Source organism: Cavia porcellus, unplaced genomic scaffold (assembly GCF_034190915.1).
Source record: "Cavia porcellus strain 051 isolate PalLab524CR breed Dunkin Hartley unplaced genomic scaffold, mCavPor4.1 scaffold_17, whole genome shotgun sequence".
In the NCBI taxonomy this organism is placed as follows: Eukaryota; Metazoa; Chordata; class Mammalia; order Rodentia; family Caviidae; genus Cavia; species Cavia porcellus.
Window position 1 is genome coordinate 63,035,391 of NW_026947500.1, and position 22,152 is coordinate 63,057,542.

The 22,152-nt window shown below is 58.3% G+C and overlaps 4 protein-coding genes across 7 annotated transcripts; 2 read left to right on the plus strand and 2 right to left on the minus strand.

Annotated features, from left to right (window-relative positions):
- Positions 1–1,233: 1,233 nt before the first annotated feature.
- Stxbp2 (syntaxin binding protein 2) lies at positions 1,234–7,817 on the minus strand. Of its 3 annotated transcripts, XM_003468375.4 has the most exons (19): positions 7,714–7,816; positions 6,580–6,629; positions 6,237–6,318; positions 5,868–5,944; positions 5,629–5,707; positions 5,439–5,542; positions 5,179–5,327; positions 4,928–5,012; positions 4,702–4,832; positions 4,483–4,590; positions 4,227–4,284; positions 4,020–4,085; positions 3,852–3,932; positions 3,406–3,544; positions 2,952–3,061; positions 2,405–2,500; positions 1,959–2,044; positions 1,696–1,853; positions 1,234–1,377 (listed from the first exon to the last, which is right to left on the minus strand). In XM_003468375.4, exons 1-19 carry the CDS (start codon positions 7,748–7,750, stop codon positions 1,292–1,294), a joined length of 1,782 nt encoding a protein of 593 aa, XP_003468423.1. In that variant the 5' UTR covers positions 7,751–7,816; the 3' UTR covers positions 1,234–1,291. The 3 variants fall into 3 exon arrangements, with proteins under 3 accessions (XP_003468423.1, XP_063084455.1, XP_063084456.1); XM_063228385.1 differs by lacking the exon at positions 1,696–1,853; XM_063228386.1 differs by lacking the exons at positions 1,234–1,377; positions 1,696–1,853; positions 1,959–2,044; positions 2,405–2,500 and adding an exon at positions 2,513–2,659 and having other exon boundaries at positions 7,714–7,817.
- Positions 7,818–10,358: 2,541 nt separating this feature from the next.
- Pcp2 (Purkinje cell protein 2) lies at positions 10,359–12,159 on the plus strand. 2 transcript variants are annotated; one of them, XM_063228387.1, is made up of 4 exons: positions 10,359–10,515; positions 11,092–11,206; positions 11,343–11,467; positions 11,977–12,159. In XM_063228387.1, the coding sequence occupies exons 1-4, from the start codon at positions 10,441–10,443 to the stop codon at positions 12,094–12,096; spliced, it is 435 nt and encodes a 144-aa protein (XP_063084457.1). In that variant the 5' UTR covers positions 10,359–10,440; the 3' UTR covers positions 12,097–12,159. The 2 variants fall into 2 exon arrangements, with proteins under 2 accessions (XP_063084457.1, XP_063084458.1); XM_063228388.1 differs by lacking the exon at positions 10,359–10,515 and adding an exon at positions 10,858–10,984.
- On the minus strand, positions 12,160–13,658 carry LOC100719776 (protein PET100 homolog, mitochondrial). Its single transcript, XM_003468374.5, has 4 exons — positions 13,531–13,658; positions 12,805–12,891; positions 12,603–12,635; positions 12,160–12,305 (listed from the first exon to the last, which is right to left on the minus strand). Exons 1-4 carry the CDS (start codon positions 13,555–13,557, stop codon positions 12,222–12,224), a joined length of 231 nt encoding a protein of 76 aa, XP_003468422.1. The 5' UTR covers positions 13,558–13,658; the 3' UTR covers positions 12,160–12,221.
- Positions 13,659–13,752: 94 nt separating this feature from the next.
- On the plus strand, positions 13,753–21,396 carry Xab2 (XPA binding protein 2). The gene is made up of 19 exons (XM_003468373.5): positions 13,753–13,907; positions 15,045–15,193; positions 15,458–15,581; positions 15,853–16,050; positions 16,565–16,699; positions 16,789–16,953; positions 17,873–18,017; positions 18,226–18,377; positions 18,459–18,578; positions 18,716–18,847; positions 18,938–19,069; positions 19,154–19,267; positions 19,838–20,000; positions 20,104–20,294; positions 20,399–20,521; positions 20,604–20,775; positions 20,862–20,991; positions 21,082–21,191; positions 21,270–21,396. Exons 1-19 carry the CDS (start codon positions 13,857–13,859, stop codon positions 21,329–21,331), a joined length of 2,568 nt encoding a protein of 855 aa, XP_003468421.1. The 5' UTR covers positions 13,753–13,856; the 3' UTR covers positions 21,332–21,396.
- Positions 21,397–22,152: the final 756 nt, after the last annotated feature.

Here is a 22,152-nt window from a genome sequence, read left to right on the forward strand (position 1 = left end):
TCATCGGCCCCTGATCCTGATGGGTTCTCCTCTGCCAGTCCCGCAGGGGCTTTGCTTCGACCCAAAGGTCCAAGCCCCTGCCCCTCAAGCGACGCTATCCGGAGAGACAAGGCCTTTACAGAGATAATTAAGTGGAAAAGGAAATTAAACTGGAACCAGAAGAGGGAGTGGGGAGGTGAGTAGGGTCAACCTATGCATAAATCCGCCCAAAGGAATCCCATTAATTTTTGTAAATGCTTTAAGAATTGAAAGTAAATCCCTGGAGGTTTTTAATTTTCAAAGAGGAAATTAGGACACAGATATATACAGACGGCCAGGATGAGAAGAGGGCTCAGTTAAGCGGGTGCTTGGGAGGCTGAGGCAGCAGGACTGCCACAACTCAACGCCAACTACACCATCTCAAAAAAATAAAAGAGAAAGCCAGGTGTGGTGGCGCATGCCTGTAATCCCAGCATTTAGGAGGCTGAGACAAGAGGACTGTTACAAATTTGAGACCAGCCTGAGTTACAAAGTCAGCTCAAGACCAGCCTGAAATGCACAGCTAGATCCTGTCCCCAAAAGACAGAGAGACCCTGCCCAACACTTTCATCTCAAAGATGCAGCCTCTACCATTGCAGGACAATAAATTTGTTAAGCCACACCAACAGTTTTGTGATTGCAATCCTAGCAAACGCCAACTGAAGGCTCTGATAAGTCCTGCAGGGGTGGTGGGGGAGACCCTGGGGCTCGGAAGAAGCAGGAAGGGAAGGGTTTGCCAAGTGCCCATCCTGCTTGAACACAGTGTTTGACTCCTGAGAACCCCAGTCTCTGTGGGTGTTCCCACGGGAACTGTTCCTGCTGAGAATCTCAGCTCTCTAGGAGGCTGAGGCAGGAGGATCCTATGTTGAAAGCCAGCCCAGACTATATATGGCGAGACCATCTCAAATAACCACACTACTACTACTGCCAGACAGCAGCCAGGAGAAGCCTGGTGACAAAGGAGTCACCCATGCAACCAGCCGTCCCAAACCCCTGCTGTCCTCTCTGCAAAGTGGCTGCTATCACAGGCCCTGGCTGGGGGCTGAGGGACTGCTGGTGAATCTGACCTAGAACTGCCTATTGTCAAGCTAAAGCCAGGCTCTTAGCCTCTGTGAAGGGTGGGCAGGGCCCCAGGAGCAGGGAGAACATCAGCAGGGCCCTGGGGCAGTCCACTGGCCGGCTCCCTCTGAAAGAAAGCAAGGGGTGAGCGCTGGCCAGCGGGAAGAAGGAAATTTATTTCTCTGCAGAGGGCAGTAGAGGGGCAGGGCATAGGTCAGGGCAGGGGTACGTCTTCCAGCTTCTGGTCCAAGGTCTTGAGGTCATCCAGGAACCGGGTGGGCGTGAGGATGTGGGAGGAGCCTGGGCAGAGGCCAGCAAGGTCAGGGAGGCAGGCCCAGCCGGGGTCTCAACAAGTAGACCCCTCCCTGCCCCAGTGACCCAGCCCTGACTGCCTAAGGACACAGGAGTCTGGAGGCTTAAGAAAAAGGGGATCCAGGACTCAGGTGAGCCCTATCGACCCAAACCACAACCAGAGCCTCCAGCCCTGGACCCCAAATTCCAACACCAGCCCTCCTGGGACCCCAGAGTCTAGCCTCAGCTCCAAGACCCCAGAGTCTGCTCCCCAAGCCCCCGGACACCAGAATCATCATCCCCTGGAACCTCAGCCAGGCTACTCACCAATAAGCACCTCCCACTTGCCCTCAGTGCTCGAGGTCACCTCATAGGCCGCCCTCATCTCTGACATGGCCATGCCACCCACAACATACACGATGAGCCTGGGCCCAGCCCGAGCTTCCACGCCCACCTTGTTCTTGTGCCAGTGGCCAAAACGGGCACTTCCGGAAGAAAGGGGGGGCGGTGGTCAAGCCAGGCAGAGACACGTGTCCCCTCCCTCCCCCACACAGGTCCAGCCAGGAGTCTAGGCATCCCCTGGGCCCCACCTGACGGCAGCCTGTGAGCTGGGCGTGGGAGCAGGGTCAGACACGAAGGGCCACAGCTTGCGGTCCAGCCGGTCCTCCACAGCGTCCTGGGTGGTCAGAGGGGGAGGCCCTGGATTTAGGGGCCAACTTCCTGGCACACAGGAAATCACCTACAACTCCTTCTCCATAGGGATCTCAGAGTCCAAGCATCAGAGGACCATGGGGTGGGAAAGCCCCCAGCTGGACACTGGACCTGGGCCCCCAATGCTGCTCTCAGGATGGTTGGGGGCCCTTTGGGTGGTGCCAGGGGTGGGGGTGGGGACAGAGGACAGAGAGCACATGGAAGAGGTCGGGTACAGGGAATGCAGTAATGAGGGATTTTCTGCTAAGCCTTGGGGCTTAGAGCTGGGAAGCTAAGCTACTGCCTGGATCGGAATTAGGGTGGCGGCCCCAGCATCCCCAGGTACCTCCATGACGTCCTTGATGACCGGTGTCCAGCGGGACAGCTGATAGGTCGGTTCCATGCGCTCTCTCCGCTCCAGCCGGCTTGGGGTCCCTGAGCCCTGTGAGTGAGGCCAGGCGGGGGCGGCGGAAGCCAGGGGTAAGGAGGCAGGTTACAGACAGGACTGGGACTCACTCAAGGAGTGTACAGACAGAGAAGGTACAGTGGAACAGAAAATGACAGGAACAGTGACAGAGACCCAGGGAGCAAGAGATGAGGGCTGCGGGGCGGGAGGGTGTGGAGAAGACAGGGGCAGGGGCCAGAGAGAGGCAGAAGCTAAAGGGAGAGTCCAGCGCAAGAAACTGCAAGTGTGAACGGGGGACGTGGGTGGCAGGGTGTCCCCAAGGGGTCCAGGAGTCCAAACGTGCCCTGCCCTCCAACCTGGGGCCGATGCTCCTGCACTCAAAACTACACACCCCACAATGCACCACTGCCAGGACCACTATGGCCACGATCTCCTTCCCCTTGGGGCCTATGGTGTGACCTGGGACTTAGGCTGTGCCCCTGCATACCCCGGGGTTGGTGACAGCGGCCCCCAGCTGCTCCAGGTTCCGGATGAGGCTGCTGTAGGCCTGCACGTTGGCGTGCTGGATCAGCTTGGCCAGATTCTCTTCGCTCACACCTGGGAGGCAAGGGGCGCTGCGAGGTGGCCCTATGGGGCCCTGGTTAAGAGATGGGGGGTCGGGAAGCAGGCATCCCAGGACTGGTGGAGGCCTTGGAGTTAGGAACAGGGGAGCTTTGTGCCGTGGGAACTAGGCAGCCCTGAGAGGATGATGGGAGCCTGCACAGTGAGTTGAGGCCCGGTCTCTAGGAGGCAGGGATTCAGGGTCTCCTTGCCAACAGAGGGCACACTAAGTCCAGGAAGTGCTCACAGGGCCCCGAGATCCCAGGAAGCTGTGGGATGAAGGGCTCCCAGGATTGCTGGAGACACACAGGTCTGTCACAGGACCCTCTGCCCACACCTACCATTCCGCAGAAGGATGTAGAGCAGCAGGACCCGGATCTTGTCATAGGGCGGCACGGCGGCGTCCAGCAGCACCGGGACGATCAGCTTCATGGCGTCCTTGATCTTCTCACCCTCTGCATCGGAGCCCATGGCCAGGTCCTGCGGGGCGACAGAGCCAGAAGAGGGGGGTGGGTGGGAGGTGGCAGGACAAGGACACCCTCAGGTCCTCGGCAAAACGTTTGGGTTTGGACCCCACCTCATCGTTGCCGCAGGTCTCTGTGCCACAGCCCTGTCCTGGGACCAAGGCCCACAAGCCCCCACCCTCCACCCTCGCGCAGGTCCTGCTTCTCCCCAGGGCCCCGCCCATTCCGAGGCCCCACCCCTTTCCAAGGCTGCTCCTCTGTAAGCCCCACCCCTAAAGAGGCATCACTCACTGAGGCCCCGCCCCATGATACGCCCCGTCCACCTGTTCCACGCTGCACAGCTTTTCCACAGAGCCCTTGAAGTGCTTCATGCAGTCGTCAGCTAAATGCAGGTGCGTGGAATACTGAGGGAGACGAGAGGCTGAGTCAGGACACAGTGGAAAGGACATGGATGGAGAAGAGGGTCAGGGCCCCACAAACCCTGAGCTCACCTTATTCAGCTCCTTCTGGTACTGCGGCATCTTTTTCAGGATGTGGGACAGGTCTTTAATGTTGGCCTATGGAGGCGGGTGGGTGCCGGGTGAAGCCAGGACCCAAGGTAGGGGGTCGCAGTTGCAGCTCAAGATGCAAGTTGAGGCCCCGCCCCCTGGGAGGAGTTTCCCCCACCAGGCTCCCTGTGGACACAGGCGGGCTCCTACCTTGTCGGTGGTCATCCTCTTGCTCTCACAGAAGGTCTTCAGAAGCTCAGTGACCTTCCTAGCCAGGTGGGAGGACAGGTTGAGTGGGGGCGGGTGCTGGGTTAGAGGGGTTGGACAGTCCAACAGAGGGGTGTGGCTTGTGGCTGTCTTGACTTTGCAGAGGACAGGCCTTATGGGTGTGGCTTAGAGTAACCCCCCACACACAAGGGTGGATGGACAGGGGTCCCAGCCCCCCAGCACCGGCTTGTGCTCGCACTTGGACACATCAGCGATGTGCATGTGCCGAAGCTCCACCCACAGCTCGTCGTCCTCGTCCAGGAGCACGGCCTTCTCCCGTGCCTCGCTCAGCCCCGTGGTCTCGTACCTGTGGGGTGGAGGGGGGGTGCAGAGACGAGAGGACCGGGGCCATGCGGTGAGAAACGGGACTCAACATGGGGGCAGCAGTGGTGGGAGGCTGAGCTCACGGCCCACCCACCTATACGTGTCCTGTTCGATGTCCAGCAGGTCATAGGCCATGGCCTGGAAAGTGAGCTCGTGCAGCAGAGGCGATATGGGGTCCGCGGCCCGGTCCATGATCAGCAGCTGTGAGCGGGTTTTCTCAGGACCCTAGGCAGGAGGGAGGCGGGCAACAAGGATGAGGGCCTAACACGCACCCTGCCCTTACAGGGTTCACCCCACCCACCTACCCAGGGCCCCCTTACCTCGCCCAGACTAGGATTGTCCGCCTTGAAGGCGTTCAGCTTGGCCAGGACGGCATGGGCCAGCTGGGCGGTATCCTCTGAGCCCCTGGAGGTGGGCAGAGAGTGGGCATCAGGAGACACGGGGCACAGACTGGGGGTCGAGACTAGGGTTGAGGGTAGGGATCGGGGCCAGCGGAGAAGTTAGAGGTCAGATACAGGATGAAGACAAGGTCAGAGGGCAGCACTGGGGACAGGGCTGGGCTGGGTCCCACTTTCGGTAGCGGATAGCTGGGTACTCCTGCAGTGTGGCACACAGTGTGGCGATCTGCTGGGCCAGCGCCTCGAGCTGCCGCACCCGCTCCTTTGCCCGGAAGGGGCAGTAGAGGTTGTAGGTGCTGTGGGGGGCATCCAGGGAGAACACCTAGAGGACAGAAGTGCCAGGGCCACCAGTGTAGGTGCACACCTGAAAGCTGCCCAACTTCCAACCCCCACGAGACATCCTACCCCCGCCCAGGACAAGCCAGAGCTGCACCTGGGCCTCGTAGGGCAGGAATGCAAGGTGGATCTCCTTCAGTGTCTTTACCACCTTTGCCAGGCGGGAGCGACCCAGCTCGTTGAACAGGGGCTCAGGGCAGGCTGGGGTAGGCGGAAGGGGCCATCAGACCAGAGTTATCACCGAGCCCCTTCACCCCAGCCCTCAAGCCCCAATTCCTCTCACTCACTGTCGGTGAAGAAGACGTGTGCTGCTTTGTAGGTGAAAGTGGGGGTCCCCCGGAAGTCTGCTATCAGGGCCTGAACGGACTGGAGAGTGCGGACCACTCTTTAGCTCTGACCCTGAACCCTCAGACCCGTCACCCTGGCTGCTGCCTGTCCCATGCCATGTATAAATGTGCCCAGAGGGACACACACATCAGCATGTGCATGCACACACACATGTTCACGGGCTGGCTCATGTAAGCACCTTCTCTGTGGGGCTCAGCAAATAAATGGCCTCCAGGCTGGGGATGGGTTCTCGACGTTTGTTGATGTCTTCCACAACTATTAACAGCAGAGAAAGGGGCACAAGTGGGTACACACAGGTGGCATGAGGACAAGAATACACAGGGAGTCTCAGGTTAGGGTTGGGAGAACTGGGTGCAGAGGTCAAGGGCTGATGCCTGGGAGGCTGCCTAATCAGGGGTTCCTAAGCAAGAGATATGCACCTAGGGGATTGCTCATCTAAGATGCCAGTTAGGCTCTGCACAGTTGGGACTCACACTTAAGGGCTATTCCCCAGGGGTCCCACACTCAGGCTCCATGTACAGACCACGAGGTGGGGGCGGCCACTCACTGGTGATGCCCTCGGCCAGGATGTCTGACATTTTGCAGCAGGATGACAAGATGCGCATGCTTGGGTGATCCATAATGAGTACCTGTCCAGAGGGATGGACAGACGGATGCATAGGCATACATGCAGGCAGAAGAGACCTAAACTGGCCCCAGGAGGGACAGAGGGCTATGAGTGGAACTCAGTTTCAAAGGCCAGGTGGGCAAGTGAACCCAGAAGCCATCCTGCCAATGCCACCCCAGTGGGCCAACAGCCTTTCCAAAGAATCCCTGGGGGCCCCACAGGCAGGGTCTCCCTCCCAAGTGGACTCTGGCCTGGGGAACCAGGCATCCTGCCTCACTCCTACCTTCCATTCTCCATCCTTTTTGACACTCCGAATGACTCCACTCAGAATTTCTGCAGGGAAGAGAGGGAGAAGCCAGGGTGCCAGTCCTCTGGTCCTACCAGGCCCTCTCATTTGAACTCCCTTCACGCTTCCCCCCAATCCCAAGAGGCAGCTCCTTGGCATCACCTCAATTTCCAGGCAAGGAAACTGAGGGTCTGAGGGGACAATGGACATGCCTAAGTGGCACAAAGCTTGGGGCATAAGCAACCACTTAATAAATATTTATTAACTAAATAAAGTAAATATTTATAAATATTTTGAGATGCATTCATGGATGGCAAAGTGGGGCTCCCTGCTTCCCCACTTGCTGCGCCTCCACTCCACCTCCCTTTAGACTCAGATGCATGACATTGGTCATCTCAGCAACATCTGAGCCTCAGTTTCCTCATCTGTAGACTGGGACCACTGGTTGTATTTCCCCCTAATCTCCCTATTAACCATTCTACAGTGAGCTTCTTTTAGAGTTAGAAGTGTTGCACTGAGGAAGCTGGGTGACCTCAACCGGCCTGGTCAGTACCATGTCCACTGTTATCAGGACCGCAGGGGCGGAAGGAGCAGCTGAGACCGGAACCACTGGGGTGGAGGAGGGGCGTCCCCACCCCTCCCCCGCAAACTTGGACCCTAGGTCTCCCGCTGCAAGGGGCTTCACTGATGAAGCCTGGGGGAAGGTGACCCCCCACATCACACTCGTGGAGCCTGGACACCTCCCAGAAACCACCTGCAATTGCTGACTAGGGCGCTGTGGGGCCCCCGGGTCCAGCCTCGAACTTTGTCGGATTCAGAGACCCGGGAGCTGTAGAGGCAGTGGAGGGGGAATCCACCCGTGCCCTTGCCTTGCAAGCATCCTAGAAGAACTGAGAGTCTGGGCTCCTGTCTGCGCCACTCCCTACCCGCCCTTTTGGGTCCCCATTGGGTGCCCCAGAGCCAGTGTCCCAACTTTGTTCCGGCGTCCAGCTGGGACCTAGCCCCTGGCCGCCCTTCGGGGATCAAGACCCCAACTCCCCGCCACCGGGACCCTGAGCCTCCAGAGTCCCTGTGCCTAGTGCCCCCTAAACCGCCTTGGGAACCGGAGCCCCGCCCCAGAGGGGCACTCACTTTCACCCACTACCGCTTTCAGCCCCGAGGGCGCCATCTTCCCCCAGGAGCGCCTCCGACGCTTCCGGGTCTGTCCCAAGGTGGGGGCGTGGCCACGCGAATCACACACGTGGGCCCCGCCCCACAGCCCCTGACCACGCCCCGCGCACCTGGCCACGCCCCCTCCGGTTCGCCTGCAGAAGAGATGGGGTCCCGGGCTGGGCGGGCGGGTGGATCTGTCTACGCAGCTCAGCACCGCGTCGCTCCCACAAATGGGACAGTACCCTGCTTGCCTCTGTACCCTCAAAGTTTAGCAGCAGCAGAACCAGCAGGTCTGCACAACACTGACGAACTCAAAGTCACTGTAGAGCTGAGCATGGGGGCACATGCCTGCAATCCCAGCCTCTCCGGAGGCTGAGGTGGAAGATTGCAAGCTCGAGGCCAGCCTGAGCAGCTTGGCGAGATTCTTTCTCAAAACTGAATTTAAAACGGATAAAGGTGTGCAGCTCAGTGGCTTGCCTACCATAGATCCAATCCCCAGCATTTAAAGAAAAAAAAAATCACATTTGACGGAATTATAGGGCTTGCTCCTGTCACCTAGAAAGTGGTTTCAGCAGAACTTAAAGGAGGTCTGAGATCTAGTAGGTGATGTGTGCGAATGCAGAGAAACCTGCTGGTCTGAGCGTGTTCCTCACTTGATCATGTTTATTCATCATTTCCCTGCAAGATCAAGGACCTGGATTCAATTCCCAGCACCACCGAAATCAAGTGTCACCCAGGTGCTGCAGGCAGCCCTCTGCCCCTTACATGAGACACACAGGAATGAGTGCGATCGTTAGGTGTGACCACTCACAGAGCATGGTTGGAGGTAGAAAAGAATCAGACTAACCCATAGCAAAACTATGACAGTCACCGGCTGGCCACCCTAGATGGCAGCCTGGGCTGGCTTGCTTGCTTGCTGTTTTCAATAGTAGGGATTAAATCTAGGTCATTTGTACTGAGCTACATCCCTAGCCTGTCTCTTATTTTTCAAGACAGAACAGAGGAAGCAGGAAGATGCGTTGGGGACCTGGAACCACCTCCATTTCTCGGCCTGATCCTAGGTTAAGAGTCCATAGGACCTGACACCCCCCACACTATACTACTCAATGGGGTGACCAGGGTCTTCCAACATTATGGGCTGTGTTCCCCGATGCCAGAAAACCCACCAACCCCCCCCCTCCCTGCCCAATATATGCTTTGGCTCTAAGCTCCAGTACCTCAAAATGTAACCTTTTTTGAAAATAGGGTCATAAGAGATGAAATCAGGTAATGAGGTCATACTAGAGAGAATGAGCCCCTCCTCCAAGATGACTGATGTCCCTATGAGATGGCCTTGTGACAGGACGTAGTAGTACATGTCTGTAATCCCAGCTCCTCTAGTTTAATGCCCTCTTGGGCAATTTAGCAAGACCCTGACTCAAAATAAAGTAACATAGTAACACATACATATAATCCTAGCAGTCAGGAGGCTGAGACAGAAGGATCACCAAGGGTTCCTGCCAGCCTAGCCTACATAGTGAGTTCAAGGCCAGCCTGAACTACATAGCAAGACCCCACACGTCCAAAAGAAGAAGAAAAACAAAATAAGAGGCTGAGGATAAATTTCAGTGGTAGAAGGTCCCTGTGTTCAATCCTCAGTACCTTGAAAAAGGGGGAGGCTGATGCAGACAGAGACACTCAGGAAGGCCATGTGACCACACAGGCAGAGACTGAAGTGCTAAAGCCCTAGGTCAAGGGCCACCAAGGACAGCAAGCAGCCACCAGAAGCTGGAGAGGGACAAGGAACGACCCTGAGAGCAATAAGTGTCAAGCAACAAGGACAGCCTCACTGCACCTCATTTCAGACCTGCGGTCCCCAGGACAGTGAGATGCTAAACCTGTGCTGCTCTAAGCCACCCAGTTTGTGGTCCTGGCTCTGGCAGTGCCCTGGTGACACTGCATCAGGAGCAGGACCATACTGTCCATGCAGAATGTGGAATGGATGCGCTCTGCAGGCAGTGGTAATGGCACCCCTAGGCAGGAGCGGGGCTCCTATGCCACCCACAGAAACACAGCTGCTAGGTGGGAAGGGCAGGGATGTCCTCTTCTGTCATCACACAGGGTTGGGGTGGTGATGGCTCAGAAACCCTTCAAGCTGGCATCCGGGTGGCAGGTGAACAGGGGAGCCCAGATTTTCTCATTCTTCGATCTGGGATGGGCAGCTAGACCCCGGGGTGACCAGAAAGCTCCTTGGAATCCAGGAGACAGAGACAGAGCTCCATCTGTCATTGCATTGTGGCCGGAGGAACAGGATGACAGGGCTCCTGGGCTCTCCCTGCAAGTGGCACCTGCCTTCCAGCAGGGCAAGGCCATGGGGGTGCTAGCTGGGCACAAGGGCTGGCTGGCGGGAACAGTTTGCACTGGTCCATGTGGGTGGGCGTCAGACTCACCGCCTCTGATTGGCCTGACCTCTTCCACACCTCAACTCAGTCCTCATGGTCAGTGAATTGTGCTGGGCCCAGGGAGGTCCAAACCCAGGGCACCCCGCCCCCTGCCCCCAGGCAAGCCCTGGCATCAGTCCAGGTAGACGATTATCTGGATCATGTTTATAGGGTTTAAGCTTGAGCGGGAGCAGATGCAGCATGAGCTGAGGATTTGAGGTTGGAGTGGACTGTTTAAAAGGGCCTTGCTTGCAAGAGGCTGGGACAGAAGCTAGCAGCGAAGTGGATGGAGCCCAGGGGAGGGATCGTGATGGAGCAGGACAAGAAGGGACAAGAGGGGGGCTTGTGCCCGCTGGGCAAGGTAAGCGGGCCCTGCCTCTATAGAACTCAAATGCTGGGATCCTCAGAGCCTGAGACTGACAGGACTGGTTCATTTGTAGGGCACCTAATTAGCAAACGAGTCTCCAGAGTCCCTTGACCCAGTTGTCACCGCAGGGAGATGCTGGTGGGTAGAGGGTCTGCATGCCCAACCCCACCCCCAGGGCACAGAGCAGAGCTCTTGGTGCTGACCCCAGGAGGCGGCAGGTGCTGGGACTTAGAGATAGTTCCAAGCCCAGATCCCCTAGTCCGTGTCCCAGCCCCCAGGTTACCTCTAGTGAGGCCCCGATCTAGGACAATGGGATGCTGTCACATAAGACTGTCCCCTGAGGTGGCACCACGTGTAGTGGTGCTGCCAGCCAGAGCCCCTGGGGCTGGGACTGAGATTTGGAAGGAGGATTGGGTCTCATTCTGAAGCAGCTCTGCAGAGTGGTACATCATCGAGGACCATGGTGAGAGCTGAGGGGACCAGTGGAACACTCCAGGGTGAGGGTGGTAGCCTACTGCCAGGGAGGGCCAAGGGGGGATCCCCACGCAGACCCAGTGTACCTGTCCCCAGGCAAGCTCGCCAGACCAGGAGGGCTTCTTCAACCTGCTGAGCCACGTGCAGGGTGACCGGATGGAGGAGCAGCGCTGTTCGCTGAAGGCTGGGGTAGGACAGACAACCGAGAGCGGTAAGCCTGGATGTGGGAATTCTGCAGGGGGGCGGACAGTGAATGGGACAGGGGCCCAAGGTTACTCAGTGGGGGCCTGTGAAGTGGAGAGCACAGGATAGGGAAGATGACCATGCCCATGTCTCTCTCCACGCAGAGGGTGACCCTGCACCTGAGATGGACAATCTTATGGACATGCTGGCCAGCACCCAGGGCCGCCGCATGGACGACCAGCGAGTGACGGTCAGCGCTCTGCCTGGCTTCCAGCCCATTGGCCCCAAGGTAGGAGAGGCCAGAAACACTTGCACTCAAGGACCCAGTCCTGTCTGCAGCCAGGAGGGATGTGCCCCCACCTTCTTCTGTGTCCATCACTTTCTGCCATGCAGGACTTACGGTAGGGTCAGAGCTAGAGAATTCATGGGTCATGCTCCCTACATCTGAGAGCTTTGGGGAGGCCAAAGGGAGAAAGAAAACAGGCACCCTCCTGGAGCAGCACCCCTCAGGGAGGAGGGCATGAGAGATCTCCCACAGGCTGGACACATCCACCATCCACCAACCCTTACACACCCTGGGTTCTCATGCAGACCCCACAGAGAGCCTCAAGACCTGCCACCTCACTCCCAGACTGTACCCTAATGGCAGATCACTGAGGGAAACACAGGAAAATGCTTCATGGGGACCCAGAAGGCAGGCACACACCAGGAGCTGGGACCCGGATTCCCTGTGTCTGTGTCACCTCTGCCCTGCATTGCTCTCCTTTTCTTCATCCCACTAACCCCCTTTATCCACAGGATGGAGTGCAGAAACGAGCTGGGACACTCAGCCCTCAGCCCCTGCTCACCCCCCAAGACCCCAGTGCGCTCAGCTTCCGCAGGAACAGCAGCCCCCAGCCCCAGACACAGGGCCCCTGAGGATCTCAACCATCCTGGGCCCCACTGAGCCCCCGTAAGCAAATAAAACATTTGCATGAGCAATCAGGAACTGAGTCTGTTTTATTTCGTTGGCAGAAGGACTGGGATTAAAATGCTCGGTGGTCTCAGGAGCTCTGCTGGGCAGCTCGGAGGAGTTTCTCCTCCCGCCGCTTCCGCATTCTCTCTTTGAATTCTTCTAGCTCTTGGTGCTAGGGTTGGGGAAGGGAGTGGAACAGGAAGGAAAGTGGGGTACACACCTCAGGGCCTTGTCCCTCTCCCACCGATCTGCCCTTGGCTTCAGACATTAGTGTCTACACTAGGAGTCCCAGGCCAATAACAACCAGGGTCCAAGCGTGATCAGGGTGATGCTACATAGAAAAGGCAGCAGGCCCTCTGCACTCAGTTCCCTGCCTATGGCTGTGGGTGTAACTTACATTAGACCCCATTGTAACCGCAGGGACCCAACACCCTCTGTCCTTCTGGTAAGAGGAAAATTAGGTTCTTACCTGGCCCTCCTTCTCAGGCGGCCATAGCTCCCTCTGTGGGGACAAAGACACAATTTGGGGGCACAAGCCATAGAAACCTCCAGCACCTCCTACCCAAGGCAGGGTTGCTTCACTGGGGACAAACAATGGTTTCCAGCAAGCAGAAGCTCCATCTCCTTTCAACTCCTTAGAATGACCCGGTGAGCGCTCTCCTTATGCCCACCTTGCGCTGGACGACGTAACTCTCAAACCAGTCAGCCTGATTGGAGATCCAGAACATGGCCACAGGGAAAGTGAGGTACACAATCATCTGCAAAACCAGCAGGTACATAAGCAAGCCTGGTTCTGCCGCCTCCCCCAAAACCCAGAGTTCCTACCTGTTCTCCCAGTCTTCATAATCCTGTGAGCCCAGAAACATATCTAAGAAAAACCCGCGCGCGCACACACACACACATACAGGCGCGCGCGTGCGCGGCCCCAACAGTGTAAGGGCATCTATTACAAAGACATTCCCTTAACCTCATCACCTCTACCGCCTCGACCCCTTCCATCCGGGAGTACCCCACCTCCATCCCGAGACCGCAACCTTCAAATCTACTCCCCTGTGCTTCAGAGTCTCCCCACAAAGGCACACCCGCCCATTCTGCGCACGAGGGCTCCCTCAGGGTCTCGAGATTGCCTTCTTTCAGCCCTCTCCTTAGTTCACCCCTCCCTGCCGCCCTAACTCAGATCGGCCCTCTTAAGATTTCCCAAACCCGGACGCTCACTCGGATCTCCCACAACCCAGAGCTCTCTCCGCAGAGTCCCTTAAATTGTAATGGTCTCTCAAATCTCAAAGTACTTTCTCTCTAGGAACTCTCCGTTTGTGTTCACTCTTTTTCATACCCTCATGCTTAAATTCGACTTCTCCCTCCCACCGCAACCTCCAACCCACCCCGCGCTCACTGACCCGAAACACCTCGAGCTTCACCCCCATCTCGCTTCTTTCAGGCTACACAGACACTTCCGCCCAAAGTCGATCCTCCAATAAGGCAGTAGCTCATTGGTCCTTCCAGGGTACCAGTGTTGAATCTGATTGGGCGAATGATGACGTAATCTTAAAGCGCCTCTTTTCTGATTCCGGTCGCGGGCGTCGTTCCCTAGAAAGTCAACAGCGCTTGTCGTGCAGCCAAGAGAATGCAGCCAATAGAAAACGGATCTGTCGTGGAGGGGCGGGCCTTTGAGCGTAAACGTTATAAGTAAGCGACTCTTATTTGTACCCGGAGGACCAGGAAAATGGTGGTGATGGCGCGCCTTTCGCGGGCCGAGCGGCCGGACCTTGTCTTTGTGAGTCCGCATTGGGGTCGGCGATGCCCTGCTTGGGAGCATCGATAGATCTGGGTGCTGTGGGAGATCAGACTCTGTCCGTCCGAGGGATATAGGTCAAAACTCTGCCCAACCATTGGGTCACTCAGAAAGCCCGGGGGACGGATGGTGATGTTCACACCGGACCGATCAGAAATAAAGATCTGTTCTTGGAAGCGATGGCTCGAATAAAGACATGTTGTAGAGCTTAAGAGGATGATGTGTCGTCCCTGGACGGAAGCTGGGAAATGGGTGTGAAGGGGGATCGCATAAGTGTATATTGGAACAGCTGAAGAACTGGTGTTGAAAGAGAAGGCGTGGTGACTAGGCTAGGACTCTGGTTTATAGTCTGAAGGCTTGGTGTTCTGCACAGCGACCTAGGTCTGATTCAGAGCGTCTCGTTTTCGGGGGTAAAGGCTTAGTGTCTGGGGTTGCCTCAGGAGTTTAGGAGGTAGTTTCCTGGAGTGCGAGGAAAGACCTAGTGATGTGTAGTCTGTCAGACGATGGTCCGTATTTTTGGTGTTTTCATCAGATTCTTGGTGTGCAGGGTGAAGGGTTCTACGTCTGGTCTTTACCTGTTCTGAGATAAAGTCTTGGCGTCAAAGTTCTAGGACAGAGTTGAGGTAGATTCTGGCCAGTGAGATCCAGACAGGCCAGCAGCTTGGTGTCTAGACCTAAGTGGCACCTGTGCCCGGGGTGAAGATGGGTCAGGCGGTGACAGTGGGAGCCTGGAGGGACCAAAGACCTGGTATGTGGGAAGCAGTATGTTGTGTGGAGGGAGGGCCCTTGTTTCTAAGGAGTCTGTTGATCTAACCGAGAGTGGATGTGGGGTTTGGAGCGCCAAAGCCTGATATCTGAGCAATGATCTCATTGTCTGACAGAGAATTTTGATGTCTGAGAAGTCTCACTGTCTGAGTCAGATTCTGGGAAGGTGAATTATAGGGGCAAAGGTCCAAACCAGCATCTCACTTTCCAGTTGTCTGGTGATGTAGCTTCCACAGTGAGCAGTATGGTCCAGACTGGGACTCAAGTCTGGAATTTGGGCCTGGACTCCAGGAATGGGCTGGGCTTAGGCTCCGAGGATATGTTTCCATTCTTTTTGTCCCTCCGTCCTGGCAGGAGGAAGAGGACCTTCCTTACGAGGAGGAAATCATGCGGAACCAGTTCTCAGTTAAGTGCTGGCTCCGTTACATCGAGTTCAAACAGGGGGCTCCGAAGCCTAGGCTCAATCAGCTTTACGAGCGGGCACTCAAGCTCCTGCCCTGTAGGTGGGTGTCCATCTGGCTGTCTGCCCACGAGCCCCTGCCCTGTCCAGTCATAACAGAACCAGCAAGCAATGTATGACTGCTGTGTATTCTGTCACCCAATGTGCCACACTCTTTTCCTGATGTTCTAATCCTTTCCTATCCCATCTTCTGATGCTTATACCTCCTCAGTCCCTTTCACCCCACAGTTACCTCCTGGGGCCAGGAGAAAGGTTCAGGAGGATCTGTAACCTCAGTGTCTGTCCTCTGTCCCCTTCTGTACCTCAGCTACAAACTCTGGTACCGCTACTTGAAGGCGCGCCGGGCACAGGTGAAGCATCGCTGCGTGACTGACCCCGCTTATGAAGACGTCAACAACTGCCACGAGAGAGCCTTTGTGTTCATGCACAAGGTAAGGAGCAGGCTCGGGGGAGATTCGGGGCTCAGGGATCCGCGGAGGTGGGCAGAGCAAGGGCTGGGCTCAACACAGGAGAGACAGAGGACTGCCGTCCTCTTGCTTCTGGGCACCAGCCATGGGGGTGGACTCAGTCCCAAAACTGGAACTTCTGTGCAATGCTGTGTTTATGCCCCAGTGCAGCGTGACTGTAAAACTCTGGTGTTGGAAGCCAGGCTGTGGGGCGTGGGGCTCAGACCTACCTGGCTATCTCTTCCCACGCTTCCAGATGCCTCGTCTGTGGCTCGATTATTGCCAGTTCCTGATGGATCAGGGACGAGTCACACACACTCGCCGTACTTTTGACCGGGCCCTCCGGGCGCTGCCTATCACACAGCACTCTCGAATCTGGCCCCTATACCTGCGCTTCCTGCGTTCCCACCCACTGCCTGAGACAGCTGTGCGGGGCTACCGACGCTTCCTCAAGGTGAGTCATGTCCAGCTGCTGTGCCAGGTCCCCGGTCTGGAACCTTCAGAGCCTGGCACACTGGGACAGTAGCCCTGTGTGGGATGTCACCCGACAGACAGGATGCAGGAAGAGGGCTCCCTTGGACACAGAGCTTTCATCTGTGATACATTCCTCTGTTTCCCAGATAGTTGGTGGTCACTCGAGCTGCAACCTTGTCCAGGCTGGAAGTGGGAGGCGGGCAGGCCAGGGAGCACAGCCAGGCACCCTTTCCACTCTGCATCCTCCACAGGTGCTCTTCAGGTAGAGCCCTGGGACAGAAGCAGGTCCTGGCTGGTACCAGCCAGAGCATTGGCATCAGTGCAGGAAAAATCAGGACTGGGGTTAAGCCAGTAGGGCTGGGGTGGGACCAAGCCCAGGCTGGACCACACAGGCTGAGGCTGGCTCTGAGGCAGGAGGCCCAGAGTCACTGAGACAGGAAGGGACTGTGGCCCTGCAGCCCCAGTAACCTCCAGGGGCATTACTGGGTCCCCAGCTGAGTCCTGAGAGCGCCGAGGAGTACATTGAGTACCTCAAGTCCAGCGACCGGCTGGATGAGGCGGCACAGCGCCTGGCCACTGTGGTAAACGACGAGCGCTTTGTGTCCAAGGCCGGCAAATCCAACTACCAGGTGAGCCCTGGGTGAGACCAGGCAGTGGCAGCCGGGCTTTTCCCTCCTGGATTAAGCTGAGTGGCCCTTGCTCCCTCCGTCCCTTGCAGCTGTGGCATGAGCTGTGTGACCTCATCTCCCAGAACCCAGACAAGGTGCAGTCCCTCAATGTGGACGCCATCATCCGCGGCGGCCTCACCCGTTTCACCGACCAGCTAGGCAAGCTCTGGTGCTCGCTGGCCGACTACTATATCCGTAGCGGCCACTTTGAGAAGGTATGTGGGCACCTGGACCTGTGCTGGGCTTCAGACAAGGCAGGACACCTCCAGCACTGGGGGACACGTCTCTCGTGTGCTGTGTGTGATGCATGTGTGCCACCCCAACGGTGAGGGCATGCACATCTTAGGAGAAGCCAGGCCTGGGCTCTAGAGGTGGCTCTGTTCCCTCCTGGCTATGTGGCCCCAGCCTTCAAGAGCCTGGGTCAGGAAACAGAGGTGACCTTGAATTCTTGAGAGGTTGGCACAGTGATGCAGCCTGAGATGGGGTGGCATGAGTGTGGCTGTCCTCGCCATCTGGCTCTGCTCCTTGGGACAGGCAGCAGGCAGGGCTTTGGAAGTCTCCAGGGGGATGGGCGTTGCCACTGCAGCCTCTGGAAAACTGGGAGTGGGGCAGGAGAGCCAGTGCAGACTAGCAGGAACCAGCACAGGCGGGGTAGGATGAGGCTGTGCTCTCTGGTTGCCAGGACATTGTGAGCTGCAAGAGGGGTCATGAGGACATGGGCTTTGGGGCAAAGATGGAGCTCTCCACAAGAAAGCTGAAGTTAGGATTCTGCAAGGTGGACCTGTGGGGGCCACGTTGGCCCTGTTTGGCTCCCAGGTCTTACAAGATGCTAAGTGCTTTGTGCAGGCATCTTTGTTGGGCTTTGAGGTCACCCTGCACAAGGCTGTCCTTTGTGGGTGGCCAAGGAGGCCCGAGCTCCCCCGTTCAGCCTGGCAGCCCTGGGCTGCAACCCCCAGCTCTGTGCTGGGGTCACTACTCGGAGTCTGACGGTGCTGGGGGCACCCAAGGGAGACTGAAAGGGGACTGTGGTTTGGGCCCAGGGCTGAGAGTCCTGCTGCGTGTCGCTTGGCATCCCTGTACCTGGGCTCCCAGGCTCCCACCGTCACTGCTGTCTCAGCGCCACTGTCTCTACAGGCCCGGGATGTGTATGAGGAGGCCATCCGCACCGTGATGACCGTGCGGGACTTCACACAGGTGTTCGACAGCTACGCCCAGTTCGAGGAGCGCATGATCGCAGCCAAGATGGAGACAACCTCAGAGCTGGGGCGCGAGGAGGAGGGTGAGGAGGCGAGGGGCAGGAACAGGGAGGGAGTCAGGGCTCTGGGATGGCTGGGGCCGGAGGGAGTCAGGGCTCTGGGATGGCTGGGGCCGGACTGGCTTCTCAGGCTTGGCAGGAGCCTGGTGGACGAGGGCTTCAGAGCAGTGGGACAGATGGACTGCGTCCACTGTGGTCAGCACCCACCCTGTGCCCACCCCGGTCCTCCCAGACGATGTGGACCTGGAGCTGCGCCTGGCCCGTTTCGAGCAGCTCATCAGCCGGCGGCCTCTGCTGCTCAACAGCGTCCTGCTGCGCCAGAACCCGCACCACGTGCACGAGTGGCACAAGCGCGTGGCCCTGCATCAGGGCCGCCCCCGGGAGGTATGTGACGGGCACCCCAGCCTTGATACGCTGCCTTCCGTGGGGCCCCAGCCTCCCCAGCTGACCTCCAGCCTCCCCCAGATCATCAACACCTACACAGAAGCTGTGCAGACTGTGGACCCTTTCAAGGCCACTGGGAAGCCCCACACCCTGTGGGTGGCGTTCGCCAAGTTTTACGAGGACAACGGGCAGTTGGATGACGTGAGTGCCATGCTCGTGTGTGTGTGTGTGTGTGTGTGTGTGTGTGTGTGTGTGTGTGTGAGTGTGTGAGGTGTGGTCACCTGCGTACATGCGTCCAGTGTGGGGCTGCAGCATCCTAGCCTCTGCCACCCCTGCAGGCCAGAGTCATCCTGGAGAAGGCTACCAAGGTGAACTTCAAGCAGGTGGATGACCTGGCCAGCGTGTGGTGCCAGTGCGGGGAGCTGGAGCTGCGGCATGAGAACTATGATGAGGCCCTGCGGCTGCTTCGGGTGAGCACGGAACGTGGGGACCAGGTGCAGGGCAGGGCACAGGGAACAGCAGCCCAGGACTGGCCCCAAGCGCCTCCTCATCCCCTGCAGAAGGCCACAGCACTGCCCGCCCGCCGGGCTGAGTACTTTGATGGCTCGGAGCCCGTGCAGAACCGAGTGTACAAGTCCCTGAAGGTGTGGTCCATGCTTGCCGACCTGGAGGAGAGCCTGGGCACCTTCCAGGTGAGCTGCTACTGGGGAGCCGCACAAAGTGGTCAACCCTCAATGCACCCCACCCCGTGGCCTGACCCTTGCCCTTCCCTGCAGTCCACCAAGGCTGTATACGACCGCATCCTGGACCTGCGCATCGCCACACCCCAGATCATCATCAACTATGCCATGTTCCTGGAGGAGCACAAGTACTTCGAGGAGAGCTTCAAGGTGAGCAGCGGGTGGACCGGCAGACACCCGGGGCCCAGGCTCACAGAGTAGGTGCCTGTAGACCTCTCCTGGAGCCCTAAGTGCAGTGTCACCGGGGCTGCAGCTCCTCCCAAGGCCTCTCGGTGGCGACATCCGGCTTTCCTGGCTGTGTTTAATGAGGTTACCCGTGTGTCCCTGTCACTGTCTCCTCAGTCACCACAGGTGACAACTCCTTTAATGACCTCATTTAACTTAACAGCCTGTCTGAAGGACTCTCATGTCCATAGAGTAGGATACCCAGGCGGAGGATGCTGGTGCCGTGGGTGTGCCCATCCTAACCCCTGCCCGCCATGCTACCAGTGGGTTGTATGTCCCGAGGGGCCTTCCCATGGCCATGTGCTGAGGCCCTGGCCCTCCTGGTCTTTGGGTTGGGGCTAGTGCAGTCTGATGAGGAAATGGGGTCCGAGACCACCACTGTGGGGCAGGGGGACACTCAAGAGACCCAGCAGTGCCCCATAGGCATTGACCCAGGCCTTAGTGGTGCCAGCAGTTATACCCAGCACGCACTCACATGGTCCTCGCCTGGCACAGGCCTACGAGCGTGGCATCTCGCTGTTCAAGTGGCCCAACGTGTCGGACATCTGGAGCACCTACCTGACCAAGTTCATCGCCCGCTATGGAGGACGCAAGCTGGAGCGGGCGCGGGACCTCTTCGAGCAGGCACTGGATGGCTGCCCACCCAAATACGCCAAAAGTGAGGACGGAACGAACGGCGGGTCCGAGTCCCCAGGGCCTGGGGATGGCGGGGGGGGGGGGAGCCAACACTGAACCCAAGGTGTGCCCACTTGCCCCTGTAGCCCTGTATTTGCTGTATGCGCAACTGGAGGAGGAGTGGGGCCTGGCTCGGCATGCCATGGCGGTGTACGACCGCGCCACCCGGGCCGTGGAGCCCACCCAGCAGTACGACATGTTCAACATCTACATCAAGCGGGCCGCTGAGATCTATGGCGTCACCCACACGCGGGGCATCTACCAGAAGGCTATCGAGGTGCCCGCCCAGGAGCAGGAGGCAGTCTGGTGCCACTCCAGCGATGGCAGCCATGGGGGGACCTTCCAGGGTCTCCCCCAGGTCACACCTGTCCTCCCGCCCAGGTGCTGTCGGATGAGCACGCGCGAGAGATGTGCCTGCGCTTTGCCGACATGGAGTGCAAGCTGGGAGAGATCGACCGCGCCCGCGCCATCTACAGCTTCTGCTCCCAGATCTGCGACCCGCGGGTGGGGCTGGGCCCAGGGAGGGCTGGAGGGGAGGGGCATGGGGTGCCATCCAACCACTCTTGCTCTCGCATCCGGCCCCCAGACAACCAGCGCCTTCTGGCAGACGTGGAAGCACTTCGAGGTACAGCATGGCAACGAGGACACCATCCGGGAGATGCTCCGCATCCGCCGCAGTGTGCAGGCCACCTACAACACGCAGGTCAACTTCATGGCCTCACAGATGCTCAAAGTGTCAGGCAGCGCCACAGGCACCGGTGAGCAGCTCCGGCAGGAACAGGGCCATCCCCAGGCGCTTGGCCTTGCCCTGCTGCCTCCGTGGGTGACCTCCCTGTCCCCTTAGTGTCCGACCTGGCCCCAGGGCAGAGTGGCATGGATGACATGAAGCTGCTGGAGCAGCGGGCGGAGCAGCTGGCGGCTGAGGCAGAGCGGGACCAGCCCTCTCGAGCCCAGAGCAAGATCCTGTTTGTGAGGTAAAGCCTGGGAAGGGAGGGAGGTGGAGGGCAGGTGGGCAGGGCACCCCTCCAAAAATCCCAGGCTGCTGAAACAGCCTACATTTCCAGGAGCGATGCATCCCGGGAGGAGCTGGCCGAGCTGGCCCAGCAGGCGAACCCCGACGAGATCCAGCTGGGGGAGGATGAGGACGAGGATGAGATGGACCTGGAGCCCAATGGTCAGGGGGTGCCCAATGGCAGGCACATGGGAGGGGAAGCCACCCTGCAGGGGGTGACCCTGTCTGCTTTCCCTGCAGAGGTCCGCCTGGAGCAGCAGAGTGTGCCAGCTGCCGTGTTTGGGAGCCTGAAGGAGGACTGAGCGGCCCTGCCCAACCCCCTCCCTCCCCACCCCTGGCCTGTAATACAGCCTGCCTTTGTACATAATGGTCTAAGTCTGGTTCCTTCTGCCACCCAGGTGTCCCCAAGGGTTGCCAGCACAGGAGGGCCTGGTCCTGGGCCCTGATTGGCTGGGGTAGGGGGTGGGGCAGCCCAGCCAGGGCCAGTGCCAGTGCCAAGCAGAGGCCCCACCCTCACCCCTGAGCCAATTCCTCCGCAGCCTAGAGCCTGGAGACTTCTGCACAATAGCTGCCTGGAAGCACCTGGCACCCCAGGTCTCCCTCGACCCTGCCTGGCAGGGTCCTTCCAGGGCCACCCCCAAACCCTAAGTCCTGGAGTCAGGCAGCCCCTTCTTCCTGTGGACTCATCAGCAAGGTGCTCCTGTCCCTGGCAAAAAGGCCAGGAGCTAGGGACTGTCTAGGGTGTGGCCCTCAGCCCTAAGCTCAGGGAAGCCATTGAAAGCTCTAAGCTGTTAAGGGGTTTTAGGCATCAGGGACATAATCAGATTTGTTCTTTAAGCAGGTCACACGGGCTGCTGGGTGGCAGAAGGCAGCTTGGCCTGGGGCAGGGGGTGGTCATGAGACTGGAGAGGGCTTTAGGCCGTGAGCTGTGCACAACAGGGCAGCACTGGGGAAGCCAGGCCTAGCCTGGGTCCAGGCTGCACGGCCGGCTCTGCACCTAGATACCTGGTGGCAGCAACCAGAGCCTCGGGGGTGGGGCTTAGACGAGGGAAGCACAGGATCCCTGGCCAGGATGCAGTAACCAAGCCTAGAAACAGATGAGCTGGCCCGGGGAACTCGGGAT